The sequence below is a fragment of the Oncorhynchus keta genome, chromosome 23, assembly GCF_023373465.1.
Source record: "Oncorhynchus keta strain PuntledgeMale-10-30-2019 chromosome 23, Oket_V2, whole genome shotgun sequence".
NCBI lineage: Eukaryota > Metazoa > Chordata > Actinopteri > Salmoniformes > Salmonidae > Oncorhynchus > Oncorhynchus keta.
This window is the reverse complement of record NC_068443.1, coordinates 19,588,563-19,602,010: the sequence shown is the minus strand read 5'-3', so window position 1 is coordinate 19,602,010 and position 13,448 is coordinate 19,588,563. Positions and strand designations below refer to the sequence as shown.

Below are 13,448 nucleotides of genomic sequence, written 5' to 3'. Positions count from 1 at the left end.
GCTTTTGTGTCTGGGTTCGTGTGACTGTCTGTCCGGTCCACTCTCGTTGGCATTCCCTGTTCTAAGCATTTCTATGACTCACACTAGGCTAGGGTTTGGCTGCAGCCCTGCTGCAATGTCCTATACTCCTCCTACTCTGTCAAGTGTGCCGAGCGAGCTCCCCAAAGCACACCCTGTCCGAGTCCGACACACACACACACACACATTTGTTTTACTATCCTTGTGGAGACCAAACAATTGATACCCATTCAAAATCCTATTTTCCATAACCCGTAACCCTTAACTTATCCTAACCTTTACCCCAAACCCCTAACCCAAATCCTATCTCCTAACCCTAATTCTAACCCTAATCCTAAATGTAACCATAACGCTAAACCTAACTAAAAAAAAAAACGCTAAACCTAGCCTTTTTCCTTGTGGGGACTGGCAAAATGTCCCCACTTGTCAAAATGTTCCTTGATTTACTATCCTTGTGAGGACTTTTCACACACTGAGAACACCTGCACAGTCTGCCTTCCCTTTCATCACAGGCAGATTCCAGCGGTGCATGTTTTGACACTGGTTAATGTAAATTAATGAGTGCTGACGCAGACATAGCCTGGAGGTATGCTAGGCACTGTGAGGGGGGCAGGGCAGGAAAGAGAGAGACGGAGACAGAGAGCGAGACACAGAGATAGAGACAGACAGAGAGAGCACGAGAGTGAGCGAGAGTGAGAGAGAGAGAGTGACAGAGACAGAGAAAGAGTGAGCAAGAGAGAGAGAGAGAGAGAGAGCGAGAGCGAGAGCGAGAGAAATAGAGAGAGACAGAGACAGAGACAGAGAGAGAGAGAGAGAGAGAGAGAGAGAGAGAGAGAGAGAGAGAGAGAGAGAGAGAGAGAGAGAGAAATAGCGAGCGAGAGACAAAGAGAGAGAGAGCGTAAGAGATAGACAGAGAGAAAGAGAGAGCGAGAGACAGAGAGAGAGAGCGCGAGAGTGAGCGAGAGAGAGAGACAGAGAGAGCAAAAGAGAGAGCGAGAAGGTGAGAGAGAGAGAGAGAGAGAGACAGAGACAGAGAGACAGAGAGAGAGAGAGAGAGAGAGAGAGAGAGAGAGAGAGAGAGAGAGAGATATCAGGAGGATCACTGGCTGCCCATATTCTCTGTCATGCTTATCGGATATGGACGGTTCCACATGTATTCAAGTAAACAAATCATGGAAAAACCTTGTAGATGCAAAATCTTTGTAGATGTAAATACTACGTAGAAATCTTGCATAACACAACATCTGCATGATACTGTTTGTTTGATGTGTACTGAATAAAGAGAGATAGTGTGAGTGAGAGGGCATGATCAGTACAACAGGTTGTTGCCAGAACCTGCAACAAAATGTTTCAAAATCCAAACATGTTTTCCACTTAATGTTTCAAGGCATTCTATAACCTGGGTGCATATTTAAATAACTGTATCCTCTGTCAAGTCCATTATATATCGCAAATTATTGCCTTCATTCATCCTTTTCCTACCTAGTGATGGTGTATACAGTAGGTTAGGTATCTGAAGGAACAAACCTGAGCCCTGATCTTTACTCATCTTTGCTTGTTAGATGTTCAGGGAGACGTCTGCCAATGAGCTGGTTAGGACAAGGTATTGGCAATACTAGGCTAACTACTGTAACAGATAGGTGCAAAGCTTTTGAGACCTACTGTTCCTTTCAGCTTTTCTCCCACTAAAAAGGCCTGAGGAGGAAACAAACACACATCCATCTGCACGGCTGACAAACAGAACAGACACTGGCCGTGCCGGGGAACAATGGCCCAGAATCCAAAGACAAATACAAGCATCAATCAAAGCAAATGAAATGAGAAACTTCTCCCCTATCAAAAGGCCCTGAGCCCCCGCCAGTCACTCTCCCCAGACCCTGACAAAGACACTTAATCCAACCACTTTGACCTCTCACGTTATTAAGGGCTTCACTGACCTTAATCCAATCAAAATGATTTACTAAAGCCCCCCAAGAGTAGCCTGGCCCGGCCGCCTGCCTCCCCGCCTCCCCTTTCCACATAGTGGCCCTGCAATTTAGACAAGGAGGGAGAGAAGCCATGGGGAGATGTGGAGGTATTTACACCACAATGGGGCCAGGGACTGTGAACCCCTATCATTACCCACCTACTTGAGCTCAAGCCTTCTCTATCAATGGAACAACTGGCTCAAGAGTTTATTAAAAGCAATTGCCCCAACTAACCCCACCTCCCACTATAGTAAACATCAGTCTTTTCCAGACCCAGTTGACAGGTTTAGACCCCCTCCCTCTTTTTCCTCCTCCCCCCTCTCTTTTCCATCACCCCTCCATGCTCCTCTCACCTCATCTCTCTATCCTTGACTACTGGCAACAATCCTGGGGTCACGGTGCAAACATGTGCAGACAGAAAAAAACACTAACTTCATGATATCACAGCTGAATGATACAGCTACACATTTTTTTTGTAAAATATGGGTTATTCATTGGTTAACCTCATATCAAATAGAATTTTGAATTTAATGTAAGTTATCTGTCTTTATCCTTATTTTACACTCCTCACATTGAAAGGGGGGGCTTAAAGGGGATTCCCTTCTAGAGAACATCCCAACAAAAGACAACGTTCTCCACCCAAAGTGTGTATACACATAATTTCATCGGTTTACACTGCTCATAGCTGAAGGAGTCTCTCAAGTCTATTTGAACAAGGATTTTAAGTGCATATGATACACACACACACACACACACACACACACACACACACACACACACACACACACACACACACACACACACACACACACACACACACACACACACACACACACACACACACACACACACACACACACACACACACACAGACTGCAGCAGAATGGAGTAACAACTTTTCTTGCTTGTTTAACTACATGATAACAACAACTAACAACATAATGCTCTTAAACTCTCTGAATATCAACACAGGTGGCAGCCTTCTGTAAAGTGAGTGATAGAGGTTCAGTTGAGACAGGGTTAGCTATCGTTTGTCATTTGACATGCCAAGCATAACCAACATTGACAGACAAGGAAATTATTATAGTACACTAGTATTCTTCCAAGAACATGGGAACAGGTAGCTATGGGGAAAACACTCACTTCAGGTATTCAAGTCATGCAGTTCATGCAATTTGGTTGCCACCTGTGCTGTACAGCACGAAGAAAGTTATTTCCAATGTAGCCAAGTCCCTCAACAATTCAACTGGTTTTAGACATGATTCTCACAGTTAAGTGTTATTAAATGTAGATTGTAGGCATGTCACCCACAGCCTTCCTGTTCTGGAGATGAGTAGCCCACTCAGTAGGAAAAATACCATTGGGAAAGGCTGCACTGTTTTATTACAGTGCCTTTTCCTCTCAAGATATGTTCTTACATTTGTCCAGCCCTGGTCCAAAGATGGCTAGCTTGCACTGTTTTATGAGTGTAACCTGTGTTGTCTTTTAGGGGTATTACGGTATGTTACCTTTGTCAAGCACTGGTCCAAAGATGGCCTTGTCGTTGATGGTGGTACAGTTCCAGCGGCGGCCCCTGAATTGGTGCTGGCACTCCTGGATGCCGATCTTCACCCCCTCGGCCACACTAGGCATGATCTCCACGTAGTTTCGGCAGAATCGCAGCTGTTTGGGCACCAGGCCAGGGATGGAGCCACACAGGATGGGCTGGGAGCCCAGGGACGAGTACTGGTGGCCCACCGCTAGGGACCTGCATGGGGGAGACAGGAGGCGGGTTAGTGCCATGATATACTGAGTGTGTGTTTCTCTCTCTATCTCTGTTTGCATGTGTATGCAGTGTGTATGTGCAGTGTGTGTTTGCACGTGCGTGTGTATCCAACATGGTCTCATAGACTAGATGTAACATACAAAATGTAAACCCATGGATGGGTGGGCATATAATGCGAAAATCTAGCATCTAGTTTGAATCTCATCATGGACAACTTTAGCATTTTAGCTAATTAGCAACTTTTCAACTACTTACTACTTTTTAGCGATTTTGCAACTACTTAGCATGTTAGCTAACCATAGCCTTAACCCTTTTAGCTAACCCTTCTCCTAACCCTAACCTTAACACTTTTAGCTAATCCTTCCCATAACCCTAACTTTAACTTGTTAACCTAATTCCTAAGCTTAACCCTAACCTTACTCTAACCCCTAGCCAAGCTAACGTTAGCCAGCTAGCCACCTACCTAGAATTTGTTAAATATAATACGTTTGGCAAATTTGTAACATATTGTATTTTTCGCAAATTCGTAACATATAATACGAATTGTATTTCATAACATATCATACGAGATGGTTGATAGACATCCACAAATTAATACATACCATATGAAACTAAACATATAATACTAAATGGAGTGTTACAGAATAATATGAAATGCTCTGAGACCAGGTTGGTGTATCAGATGCTACCATTAAGCATCCATGCCTTATCCCTGCATCTATCCCCTCTGTAACCACCTGGCCTTTGTGTGGATTTAAAACAGTCTCAATCCTATACTCCAGAGGTAACAAAGCAGGGCCATGGGGAAAGATGAAAGTCCCCAGTGAACCCCAAGTGGTTCATAGACCTCTAGGTTGAGAACTTTGAAACGACACCTTGTTATTACAGAGAACCACAACCTTTTTTTATTTACCCTTGGCTTAGGGTAATGAGAGTGCAAATGTACACTGGGACTTCAGAGGTATGTATTAATTATATATCCATCCTCATCGTCCCCTCCCTTTGAGGATGGGGATTCTGGGTTGCAACAAGTGCAAACTTGATTGTTCCCTGATTATATCTTTCTCGCTGTGTTTTTGTGTGTGTCTCAATTGAGGTATTTACATCGCTCATAACCATCGAACCATGACAACTAGTCCCCTGCTGTGTCATCTCGTGTTATGTCATCCTAGTACTTTTGTAGAAGACTTTTCAACAGCATGCTGTAATTGTTTGATCTAAAGAAGGTAGTAAAGGCACCAGTCAATCTGGCTCCAGTCAGTTTGCATTTCCACTGTTTTGTACAGTGGCCATGAAATTAGATTAATTTATGGCCGCTATATTCTAACAGCAGCATATGAACTTTATTGTCCCGAAGGCGGGCATTGTTTAGGACACAGTTCCATTATCCATACCACAATATGGCTGTTTAGTTGATATCCTACTGTACTCATGTATTATTACAGTATATTAAGAAGATACACTCAGACCACTCTCATGACACTTCCACATGAAGCTTGTTACATACAGTATGTGTCCTTCACTCCTCACTCACAGTTTCTCTGCTCTGCTCTGCTCCTCTCATCCCATCACTCTGTTTTGATCTAGCCACCATGTTCCATTTATATCCATTCATCCTCTTCCACCGTACTAGAGTGGGTGAGTTGGGGTTAATTCCATTTCAATTACTATCCATACTTGTCAGCTCAGGTAGATACAGCTCATAGATGTGCTGGGTTTGGACAAACCTCATTCTATGAATGGGATTGTTATATTAATCAATTCACCATGAATATAAACATATTATGTAACGGCCATAACATAACATTTGATTTAATAGCTGACTTCCTATTGTCATTGGCAAGGTAACTGCCGCATAGTAGCAACAAGTGCCTTCTTGGCACACCATTCAACAGCTCCTTCTGCAGTAACATCAGTCCACACTAAGGCTGCTATTGATGACAGTAATCTGGTGATCCAAGTCTGAGTGATCTGGCCATAATTACAGAGGCTGACAGTGCAGTGTTTGTTTGCATAGCGACCTGCTCCAACCACCAACAGTAGAACAAGGGAATTTTACACTTATCCAAAATAACATGAGATGGACAAAAAGAAGATCAAGTAGATAGAAGAGATCTACTTGATCCACCCACTGTTTTGCTTCTCCAACAGTAGCCTTAGAGTGAGAGCAGGTGGAAGCAGGCAGGTCTTGTGCAGCTCAATTAGCTCACTAACTGTTGACCTGTGCAACGATGTTTAAGAAGTAATCACTCTGTGATCACAAGAACAAGATAACCACACAGAGACAAAGTTCCACCCCCAGGCATATCTAAATTACACCCACATTTTTTTTTAAATAAAAAAATGACCGCATTATCCTACACTGAGAGGTCCTGGTCGTCCCTGAGAAACACACTGACCTCGTGTACCATACGTATGCATCGCAAATCAACAGTCACAAAGATAATATATTGTTTGCTCTAAGCCCTGGGGCGGCAGGGTAGCCTAGTGGTTAGAGCGTTGGACTAGGTTGCAAGTTCAAATCCCCAAGCTGACAAGGTACAAATCTGTCGTTCTGCCCCTGAACAGGCAGTTAACCCACTGTTCCTAGGCCGTCATTGAAAATAAGAATTTGTTCTTAACTGACTTGCCTAGTAAAATAAAGGTAAAATAAAATGTTAAAAAAACAACAAATGAAGCTCAACTGAATACATCAAGTCCCATGCGTCTGCTTTCACCTCTTGTCTTTAGCCTACATACCTCAATGGGTTACCTAATAGGTGTAGCCATTTAGTACTTTCCAAAGTATATCCCTGAGCAAATGGCGGAGCAATGTGTCATGCTCACTTTAAAGGGTTTCTCATATTATTTTTTTTGACTCTTAGACATGACTAGACCTCTGGTTAATCATATATGAGAAATGCAAAAAGAAAGACAGGGAGAAACAGGTTTTAAAAGTGTCTGTGAGGAAATCACATCCTCATGGCCTGCATTTTGTCTGCGATAAATATGAATGAAAGCAAGAGCATCAGTAAACAAGGAAACTCCTATTACAAAATGACCTCTCTTTGGCCTCTTGTCAATCCGCATCCTGAGGTGCTGAGCAGAGCATAGCATAGCACACCTCTTACAACAGAAACCTGAGTCCACATCACAACATACCTCAGACACTTGCCCCTAATACACATAGAGTAGAAATGTGAAGACTGAACCATGCCAAGTGGAACCAGCAACACAAGTACAACTCCCTCTGCAAGTGTGAGCAGATAGGATCTTGTTTGGGGGAAGACAGAAGGCGGAAGAAGGGAAAACAAATGGCACAGCTTTTAATTTGACCTGTAGACGTTCTATTCTGCCAGGAAGAACTCATGAATGTTTCTGTGGGTGTTGAGTGAGGTCAGCAGGTGTAAGAAAACAAACAAAGGCAGGATTCCAAACTGTTTGACTAGCTTGCTACACTGATACTCTGCTACTGTATGTGGTTTTATTTCACTGTTGTGCTGCACTTATTGTTGTATTGCTTTATGCAGTTCCCCACACCTGTTGATTGTGGTTATATACACTACCGGTCAAAAGTTTTAGAACACCTACTCATTCAAGGGTTTTTCTTTATTTTTACTATTTTCTACATTGTAGAATAATAGTTACGACATCAACACCACAAACACATATGGAATCATGTAGTTACCAAACAAGTGTTGAACAAATCAAAAAATATTTTATATTTGAGATTCTTCAAATAGCCACCCTTTGCCTTGATGACAGATTTGCACACTCTTGGCATTCTCACAAACAGCTTCACCTGGAATGCTTTTCCAACAGTCTTGAAGGAGTTCCCACATATGCTGAGCATCTCAATTTGGTTGAGGTCAGGGGATTGTGGAAGCCAGGTCACCTGATGCAGCACTCCATCACCCTCCTTCTTGGTAAAATAGCCCTTACACAGCCTGGCGGTGTGTTAGATTATTGTCCTGTTGAAAAACAAATAATAGTCCCACTAAGCCCAAACCAGATGGGATGACGTATCGCTGCAGAATGCTGTGGCAGCCATGCTTGTTATGTGTGCCTTGAATTCTAAATAAATGACTGACAGTGTCACCAGCAAAGCACCCCCACATCATCACATCTCCTCATCCACACTTCACGGTGTGAACCACACATGTGGAGATCATCTGTTCATCTACTCTGTGCCTCACAGTCATAAAGACACGGCGGTTAGAATCAAAAATCAACAATTTGCACTCAGACCAAAAGACTGATTTCCACTGGTCTAATGTCCATTTCTTGTGTTTTTTGGCCAAAGCAAGTCTCTTCTTATTATTGGTGTCTTTTAACAGTGTTTCTTTGCAGCAATTCGACCATGAAGGCCTGATTCATGCAGTCTCCTCTGAACAGTTGATGTTGATATGTGTCTGTTATTGAACTCTGTGAAGCATTTATTTTGGCTGCAATTTATGAGGCTGGTAACTCTAATGAACTTATCATCTGCAGCAGAGGTAACTCTGGGTCTTCCTTTCCTGACTGACCTTCATGTCATAAATCAATGATGGACTGTCATTTCTCTTTGCTTATCTCAAATATAAAATATTCTGATTTGTTCCATTTTTTTTGGTTACGACATGATTCCATATGTGCTATTTCATAGTTTTGATGTCTTCACTATTATTCTACAATGTAGAAAATAGTAAAAATAAAGAAAAAGCCTTGAGTAGGTGTTCTGAAAATGTTGACCGGTAAGTGTACATTTTTAGGTGTGACCTGTTCTCATTTATGCGAAACTCATGTTTGACCATGTATGAGCTGACTAAACCTAGTAGTGTATGGGAGTGTACGCTGTAGAACATATGATTTGATCAATACAAGCCAGACAGACAGACAGAGAGATAGACAGAACCTGCCTGGACACATAGTCATACGTCTCAAGACGTCCCATACAGGCTGAGTGATGCAGGTCACCTCTATGCCTGTAAGGAAGCAGGAGGAGAAGAAGTGGCAACGCTTCAACAGAATATGATTCATGGATTTGTTACAGAGGTAGACTATAAAGGACATGGTGTAATTGAGTGCTAAAAAAATACATATTTTACATGCTGTACAACTTCATTTCAGATATATGGAATTTGTGGTCTAAGGTTGAATGCAAACTGTTTGTATTTATTAGTGAATGGTTCCTCCTTGTAATTCATAGATCTAAAGTGAACATATTACAAAAGGTATTTTTGTTTCCTCATAGGTAAATAATGCATCATGTGTCTGATATCGCATTCCTTACCACTTGCCACTGAGCAGAAAAAACAAAACATTTCCTGTTGGTGATACACAAACTCAAACAAAATCAAGACCATTGAGGATTCATATAAACCAGACCTGTATCATCTCTATAAACAGTAGCTGCATGTTATAATCAGAAATACACACACAAGAGAAAATAATAGATATCATGTTTGATTCTAGTCTCAGTCAGTATAGATCTGTCCTCCTCTCACTGAAGTGTATTCAGCCTAGGTTAAATGCATATTTCAGCAAGCCCAAGCAGGGTACCGTAGAATTACCACTTTACTCTTGCAGGCCCCGGGGCTTTGGAGCCGACTTTGACATCAAGAGAGCATGTTTGGGAAAAGGAATGTGCGGCAAGCTTTCACCTCCAGGTATTTATCTTTTAAGGTGGTGTGGGGTGGGTGTGTGGCGGGTGCAGTCAGGCTGAGCCATGACAGGTCAGGGAGTTAGACAGACATGAACCTGCCTTGGTTGAGATCCACATCCTCCACCAACCCTCCACCATGATCCGCCTGCCACTGTACAGTATACACTCTTAGAAAAAAGGGTTCCAAAAGGGTTCTTTGGCTGTCCCCATAGGAGGTAGAAGCCTTTTGGTTCCAAGTAGAACCCTCAGTGGAAAGGATGCTACATTGAACCCAAAAGGGTTCATCAAAGGGTTCTCCTATGGTGACAGCCAAAGAACCCTTTTAGGTCTTAGATAACACCCTTTTTTTGTAGTTAAAGGTGAAATACCTCTGGTGGCCATTCCAATTCCAAGCGGCATTCAGGCACCAGCTTCCACCAACATACCTCCACAAAGCTACTTTTCATCATAATATTATCTGTCATTTATTGGATAGTTGACAGGTTATTTGCGAAAGTAAAGTCACGTTTGGTGAGAGGATCTAAAAAAAATGCCTATTGTTCAACAGCATGGTGTTCAAATTGGATTGGATTATAGTACCATGAAACACGTTTCTATTTTAGCTTCTTATCTCACTCTTTAGGGAGGTATCTAGTTTCCATGAAGCCAGAATCAATCAAAACTCGATATTACATAAACTATGCAGAGTTCAATGGTGACTTCACTTCAGCTCCTTATAGCCTGGTGCTGCAGCTCCAGCTGAGCTTTGTTTGAATTGGTCGGGGTGATACAATAAACACAGAGAGACCTCAATGGCGTCTTTGGACACGCTCGTCTCTGTTTTGCTTCCGTCGTTGCACTCTTGCCCAGGCTGAATCAGTGCTCTGACCCACCCGCCAATAGCAAATCATAAACACACAAGTTGATGACAGAGGCTGGTTACTGTGACCAAATGGAAGCCTGCCTTCTATCCTCTTTGTCAGTCATCATGACTGGATCTGGTGTTTTGATACAATATTGGCCCCACAAAAAAAGAAACGAAAAAGACAGCTCCTTTATGATCCAACAAGAGAGGGTGAATGATTGTGTACTGTGGGCTGTACCTCAAGAACATACTGTTTTGCATTGACATAAGTTATAACTCTGTTACTTTGATTCTGGAACCCATCTGGTGGAACTTGGGGACCAACCCTCTGCCAGCATTGTAGTAGACCAGTGTTTCCCAAACCTCTCATTGAGTATCCCTAGCCACTCCCACTTAATTGATCTACGCTATTCTACTAGGCCACCTTCATTCAACATATCCAGGGCTTGATGATTAGCACTAGTTGAATCGGGTACTAGTACTGGTGTAGATCAAATAGGGGAACGGCTAGTGCGGGGGGGCTACTGAAAGAGAGGTTTGGAAACCACAGAAGTAGACCATAGCCTTTAGGTTTCTCCCCTCAGAATGAACCTATCCTGATCCTGGCCTCAGAGCCCTGGGTCTCAGAGCAGGAGTGCTGATTTAGGACTAGAGCCCACCACTGTTTATGCTGGATATCTGTCCAGCTGAGCGTGTAAGTAGATTAATAGGAGACCTATTAGCTTAATTAAGTGCAGGGACACAGCATCTTTAATATTTCATGGGAAACATTGATTTGAGGAAGGATGCCATTGTGTGATTGGTGAAATGTAAATCTGTAGTGAATTTCTTGGGGATGAGGATATCTGATCTAGGACTGTGTCTATACTGTAACATCCCCTATCCTCCGGCTATAATGCCTCTGGGCTGCAGCATCTGACAAATGTCTCCCCTCTCAAGGGAAGAGGAGTTGTTCAACAAGAGGGTTCCACTAGCCTTTCTACGAAATACATCCTAAAGATGAATAAATGGAATTCACATTCCTCCAATTTTCTATCCTTTTTCAACCCACTGTCACTAATTCATTCCTCTCCAATTGCACTCTTCCATCATAGTTTCTTTCTCAGTTTGTTCAGCTGACTCAACCAGTTCACCCAGTGTTGTTGGCTCAAATCCCACTCTTTTCTTGCATCTATTTTTGCTGTTGTTTTTTCAACAGAGATCAATTAATGATCAATTGAAGCTCCTCTAATGACCTAAGGCAGTCCTACTTACATTATAATGTCACCTTCAATCAATATACTTTTATAGCATGCAATAAGCCTAAACAATAACTCAGAAAACAGTAAATATTTTGTGATGAGATGATACCAGACATCTCTTACCTTTAAAATAAGACATTCGGTCAATTATGGATTATTTTCAATCAAAATGCAATTCCAGTTGAAAACCTTACATCCTCATTTCCATTGGTCTGTGAATGGACCATTGGGTTTAATTCCTTTCTCAACTGACCCCCAACTCAAGGCCTAAAGCCATCCCCCATTCTCCTTAGGCCTTTAACACTTGCTAAAAATAATTTGACTGTTTGGGAAATGATCAACACCAGTCCTTTAAGAAGACTAATAAATAACACGAATACATAACAATTGCGTATGGGTACCACCAAACAACATATGTTAGGCTGTAGTTTATGAAGCATCATTGAAAGCTCATTTCAATGATGAAGCCAGGATAATCAGTATCTGAGGCTATACAAATAATTGTGGTATAGGGTTACACCACTCCACTGGATGACATAACGGATGGCCAATATTCTCAATCGTGAAATTCGTGTATTCAATAAAATCTATATTATACATATCGAATAAAACATTGAGATTATTAGGTCACTTAAATGTTGCGTTTAAACTTTGATTAAAATAATAACGCAAAAGAAAGTAAACTGAACGTGTTTTGTTGAATGATGATTTCACATTATTTTTTATTATTTATTATTATTGTTGTTGAATATTAGTATCATGAAACGAATAACCTTTCCGTTTCGCACCGCCCCTCTCATAAACGCATGTAATATTCAACAATAATAATAATATGAATAAATAATAATAATAATTTGAAATTATCATTCGGCTTGCTTTCCTTCGCGTTATTATTTTAATCAGTATCTATCATCAGCGATCTCTTATCAAGTAGAATGCAGCATGACCTCTTTTTGGGGTAGTCAAAGCATACTGAAACTAGTTTACACAAAAATCTCTTTGAATTCTATTTTGTATAACCAGTCTGGGTAAGTAGGCTATTCTTGTTTCCGCACTGCATGCGTTTTTAAATCAATAGCTTCAGTGAATCACGTGCTGTTTTTTCTTCATACAATTTCACTTGATTAGCTCTATAACCCATCTTCACGATTCTGTCTCTGCTGGTTAACGTCGATATCCACTGTCCGTTGACAGGGCCAATTAGACCGGTATGATAGCCTAGGATACAACTTAATTGCCGGGGCGCTCAGCATCGGAAACCACATGCTGATATTATTATTTCAAACAAACTAACTGAAAGCAACAATAAACGAAAAAGTATATTGATGAAATAATAGGTCGTTATCATTTTTCAGAACATGTTGCAGTTAAAAGTAGAGTGAAGATAAAACTTACCACCAGATAGGGTAACTTGGAATGGCATGCGTAAACCCACAAAGAAACAGGAAACATCCAAGGTATATCATCCTTAAAAAAGTTTCGCAAAACATCTTCACCACATACACGCGCGTTCATACGCGCGCACTCCGTTTTTCAATTAGAAAAAAACAAAAGAACAATCTGTGCTGCTGACCAATATTTCTCACCTTGTCCTAAAAAATAATGATAGGCTAGAGAAACAATATTTTGCGACTAGCCATGGCAGAAGGGAGCCAAATATAAAAAGTTAAAAGCAGCTTGCTTTTAGGACCCAATCAGCAGGTATTGCCAAAGGGGAAATTCTGGTCATGCGAACGCGCTATCCCTGAGTCAGTCAGGCTGAAAGCAAACACAAGAATGAGCTAATTTTAAGAAGATAGTGTTTTAGTGCTCATTGAGACATGGTCGCATTGGCATGCGGTGTGTGATATATAATGTTGTTTAAAGGAGAAGAGGGAGGGTCCGCGGTCTTTTAAATAGACATCGAACCCCCGTGGATTGGGTAGCTATAACAACCTGTCCGGATTTCACTCCCTGGTTTGAAGCTGCTAAAATGCAGAAATAGTTATGT

The 13,448-nt window shown here is 41.6% G+C and overlaps 1 protein-coding gene across 1 annotated transcript in view; it reads right to left on the bottom strand.

Moving 5' to 3' along the window:
• The window catches only part of wnt3a (wingless-type MMTV integration site family, member 3A), a 53,621-nt gene extending 40,521 nt beyond the window's left edge, over positions 1–13,100 (bottom strand). Inside the window, exons 1-2 of the mRNA XM_035799252.2 lie at positions 12,854–13,100; positions 3,494–3,732 (exon numbers count right to left, since the gene is read on the bottom strand). Of these exons, the coding sequence (XP_035655145.1) occupies positions 3,494–3,732; positions 12,854–12,948 (334 nt within the window). The 5' untranslated portion in view covers positions 12,949–13,100. The remainder of the gene's footprint in view (positions 1–3,493; positions 3,733–12,853) is intronic.
• Positions 13,101–13,448: the final 348 nt, after the last annotated feature.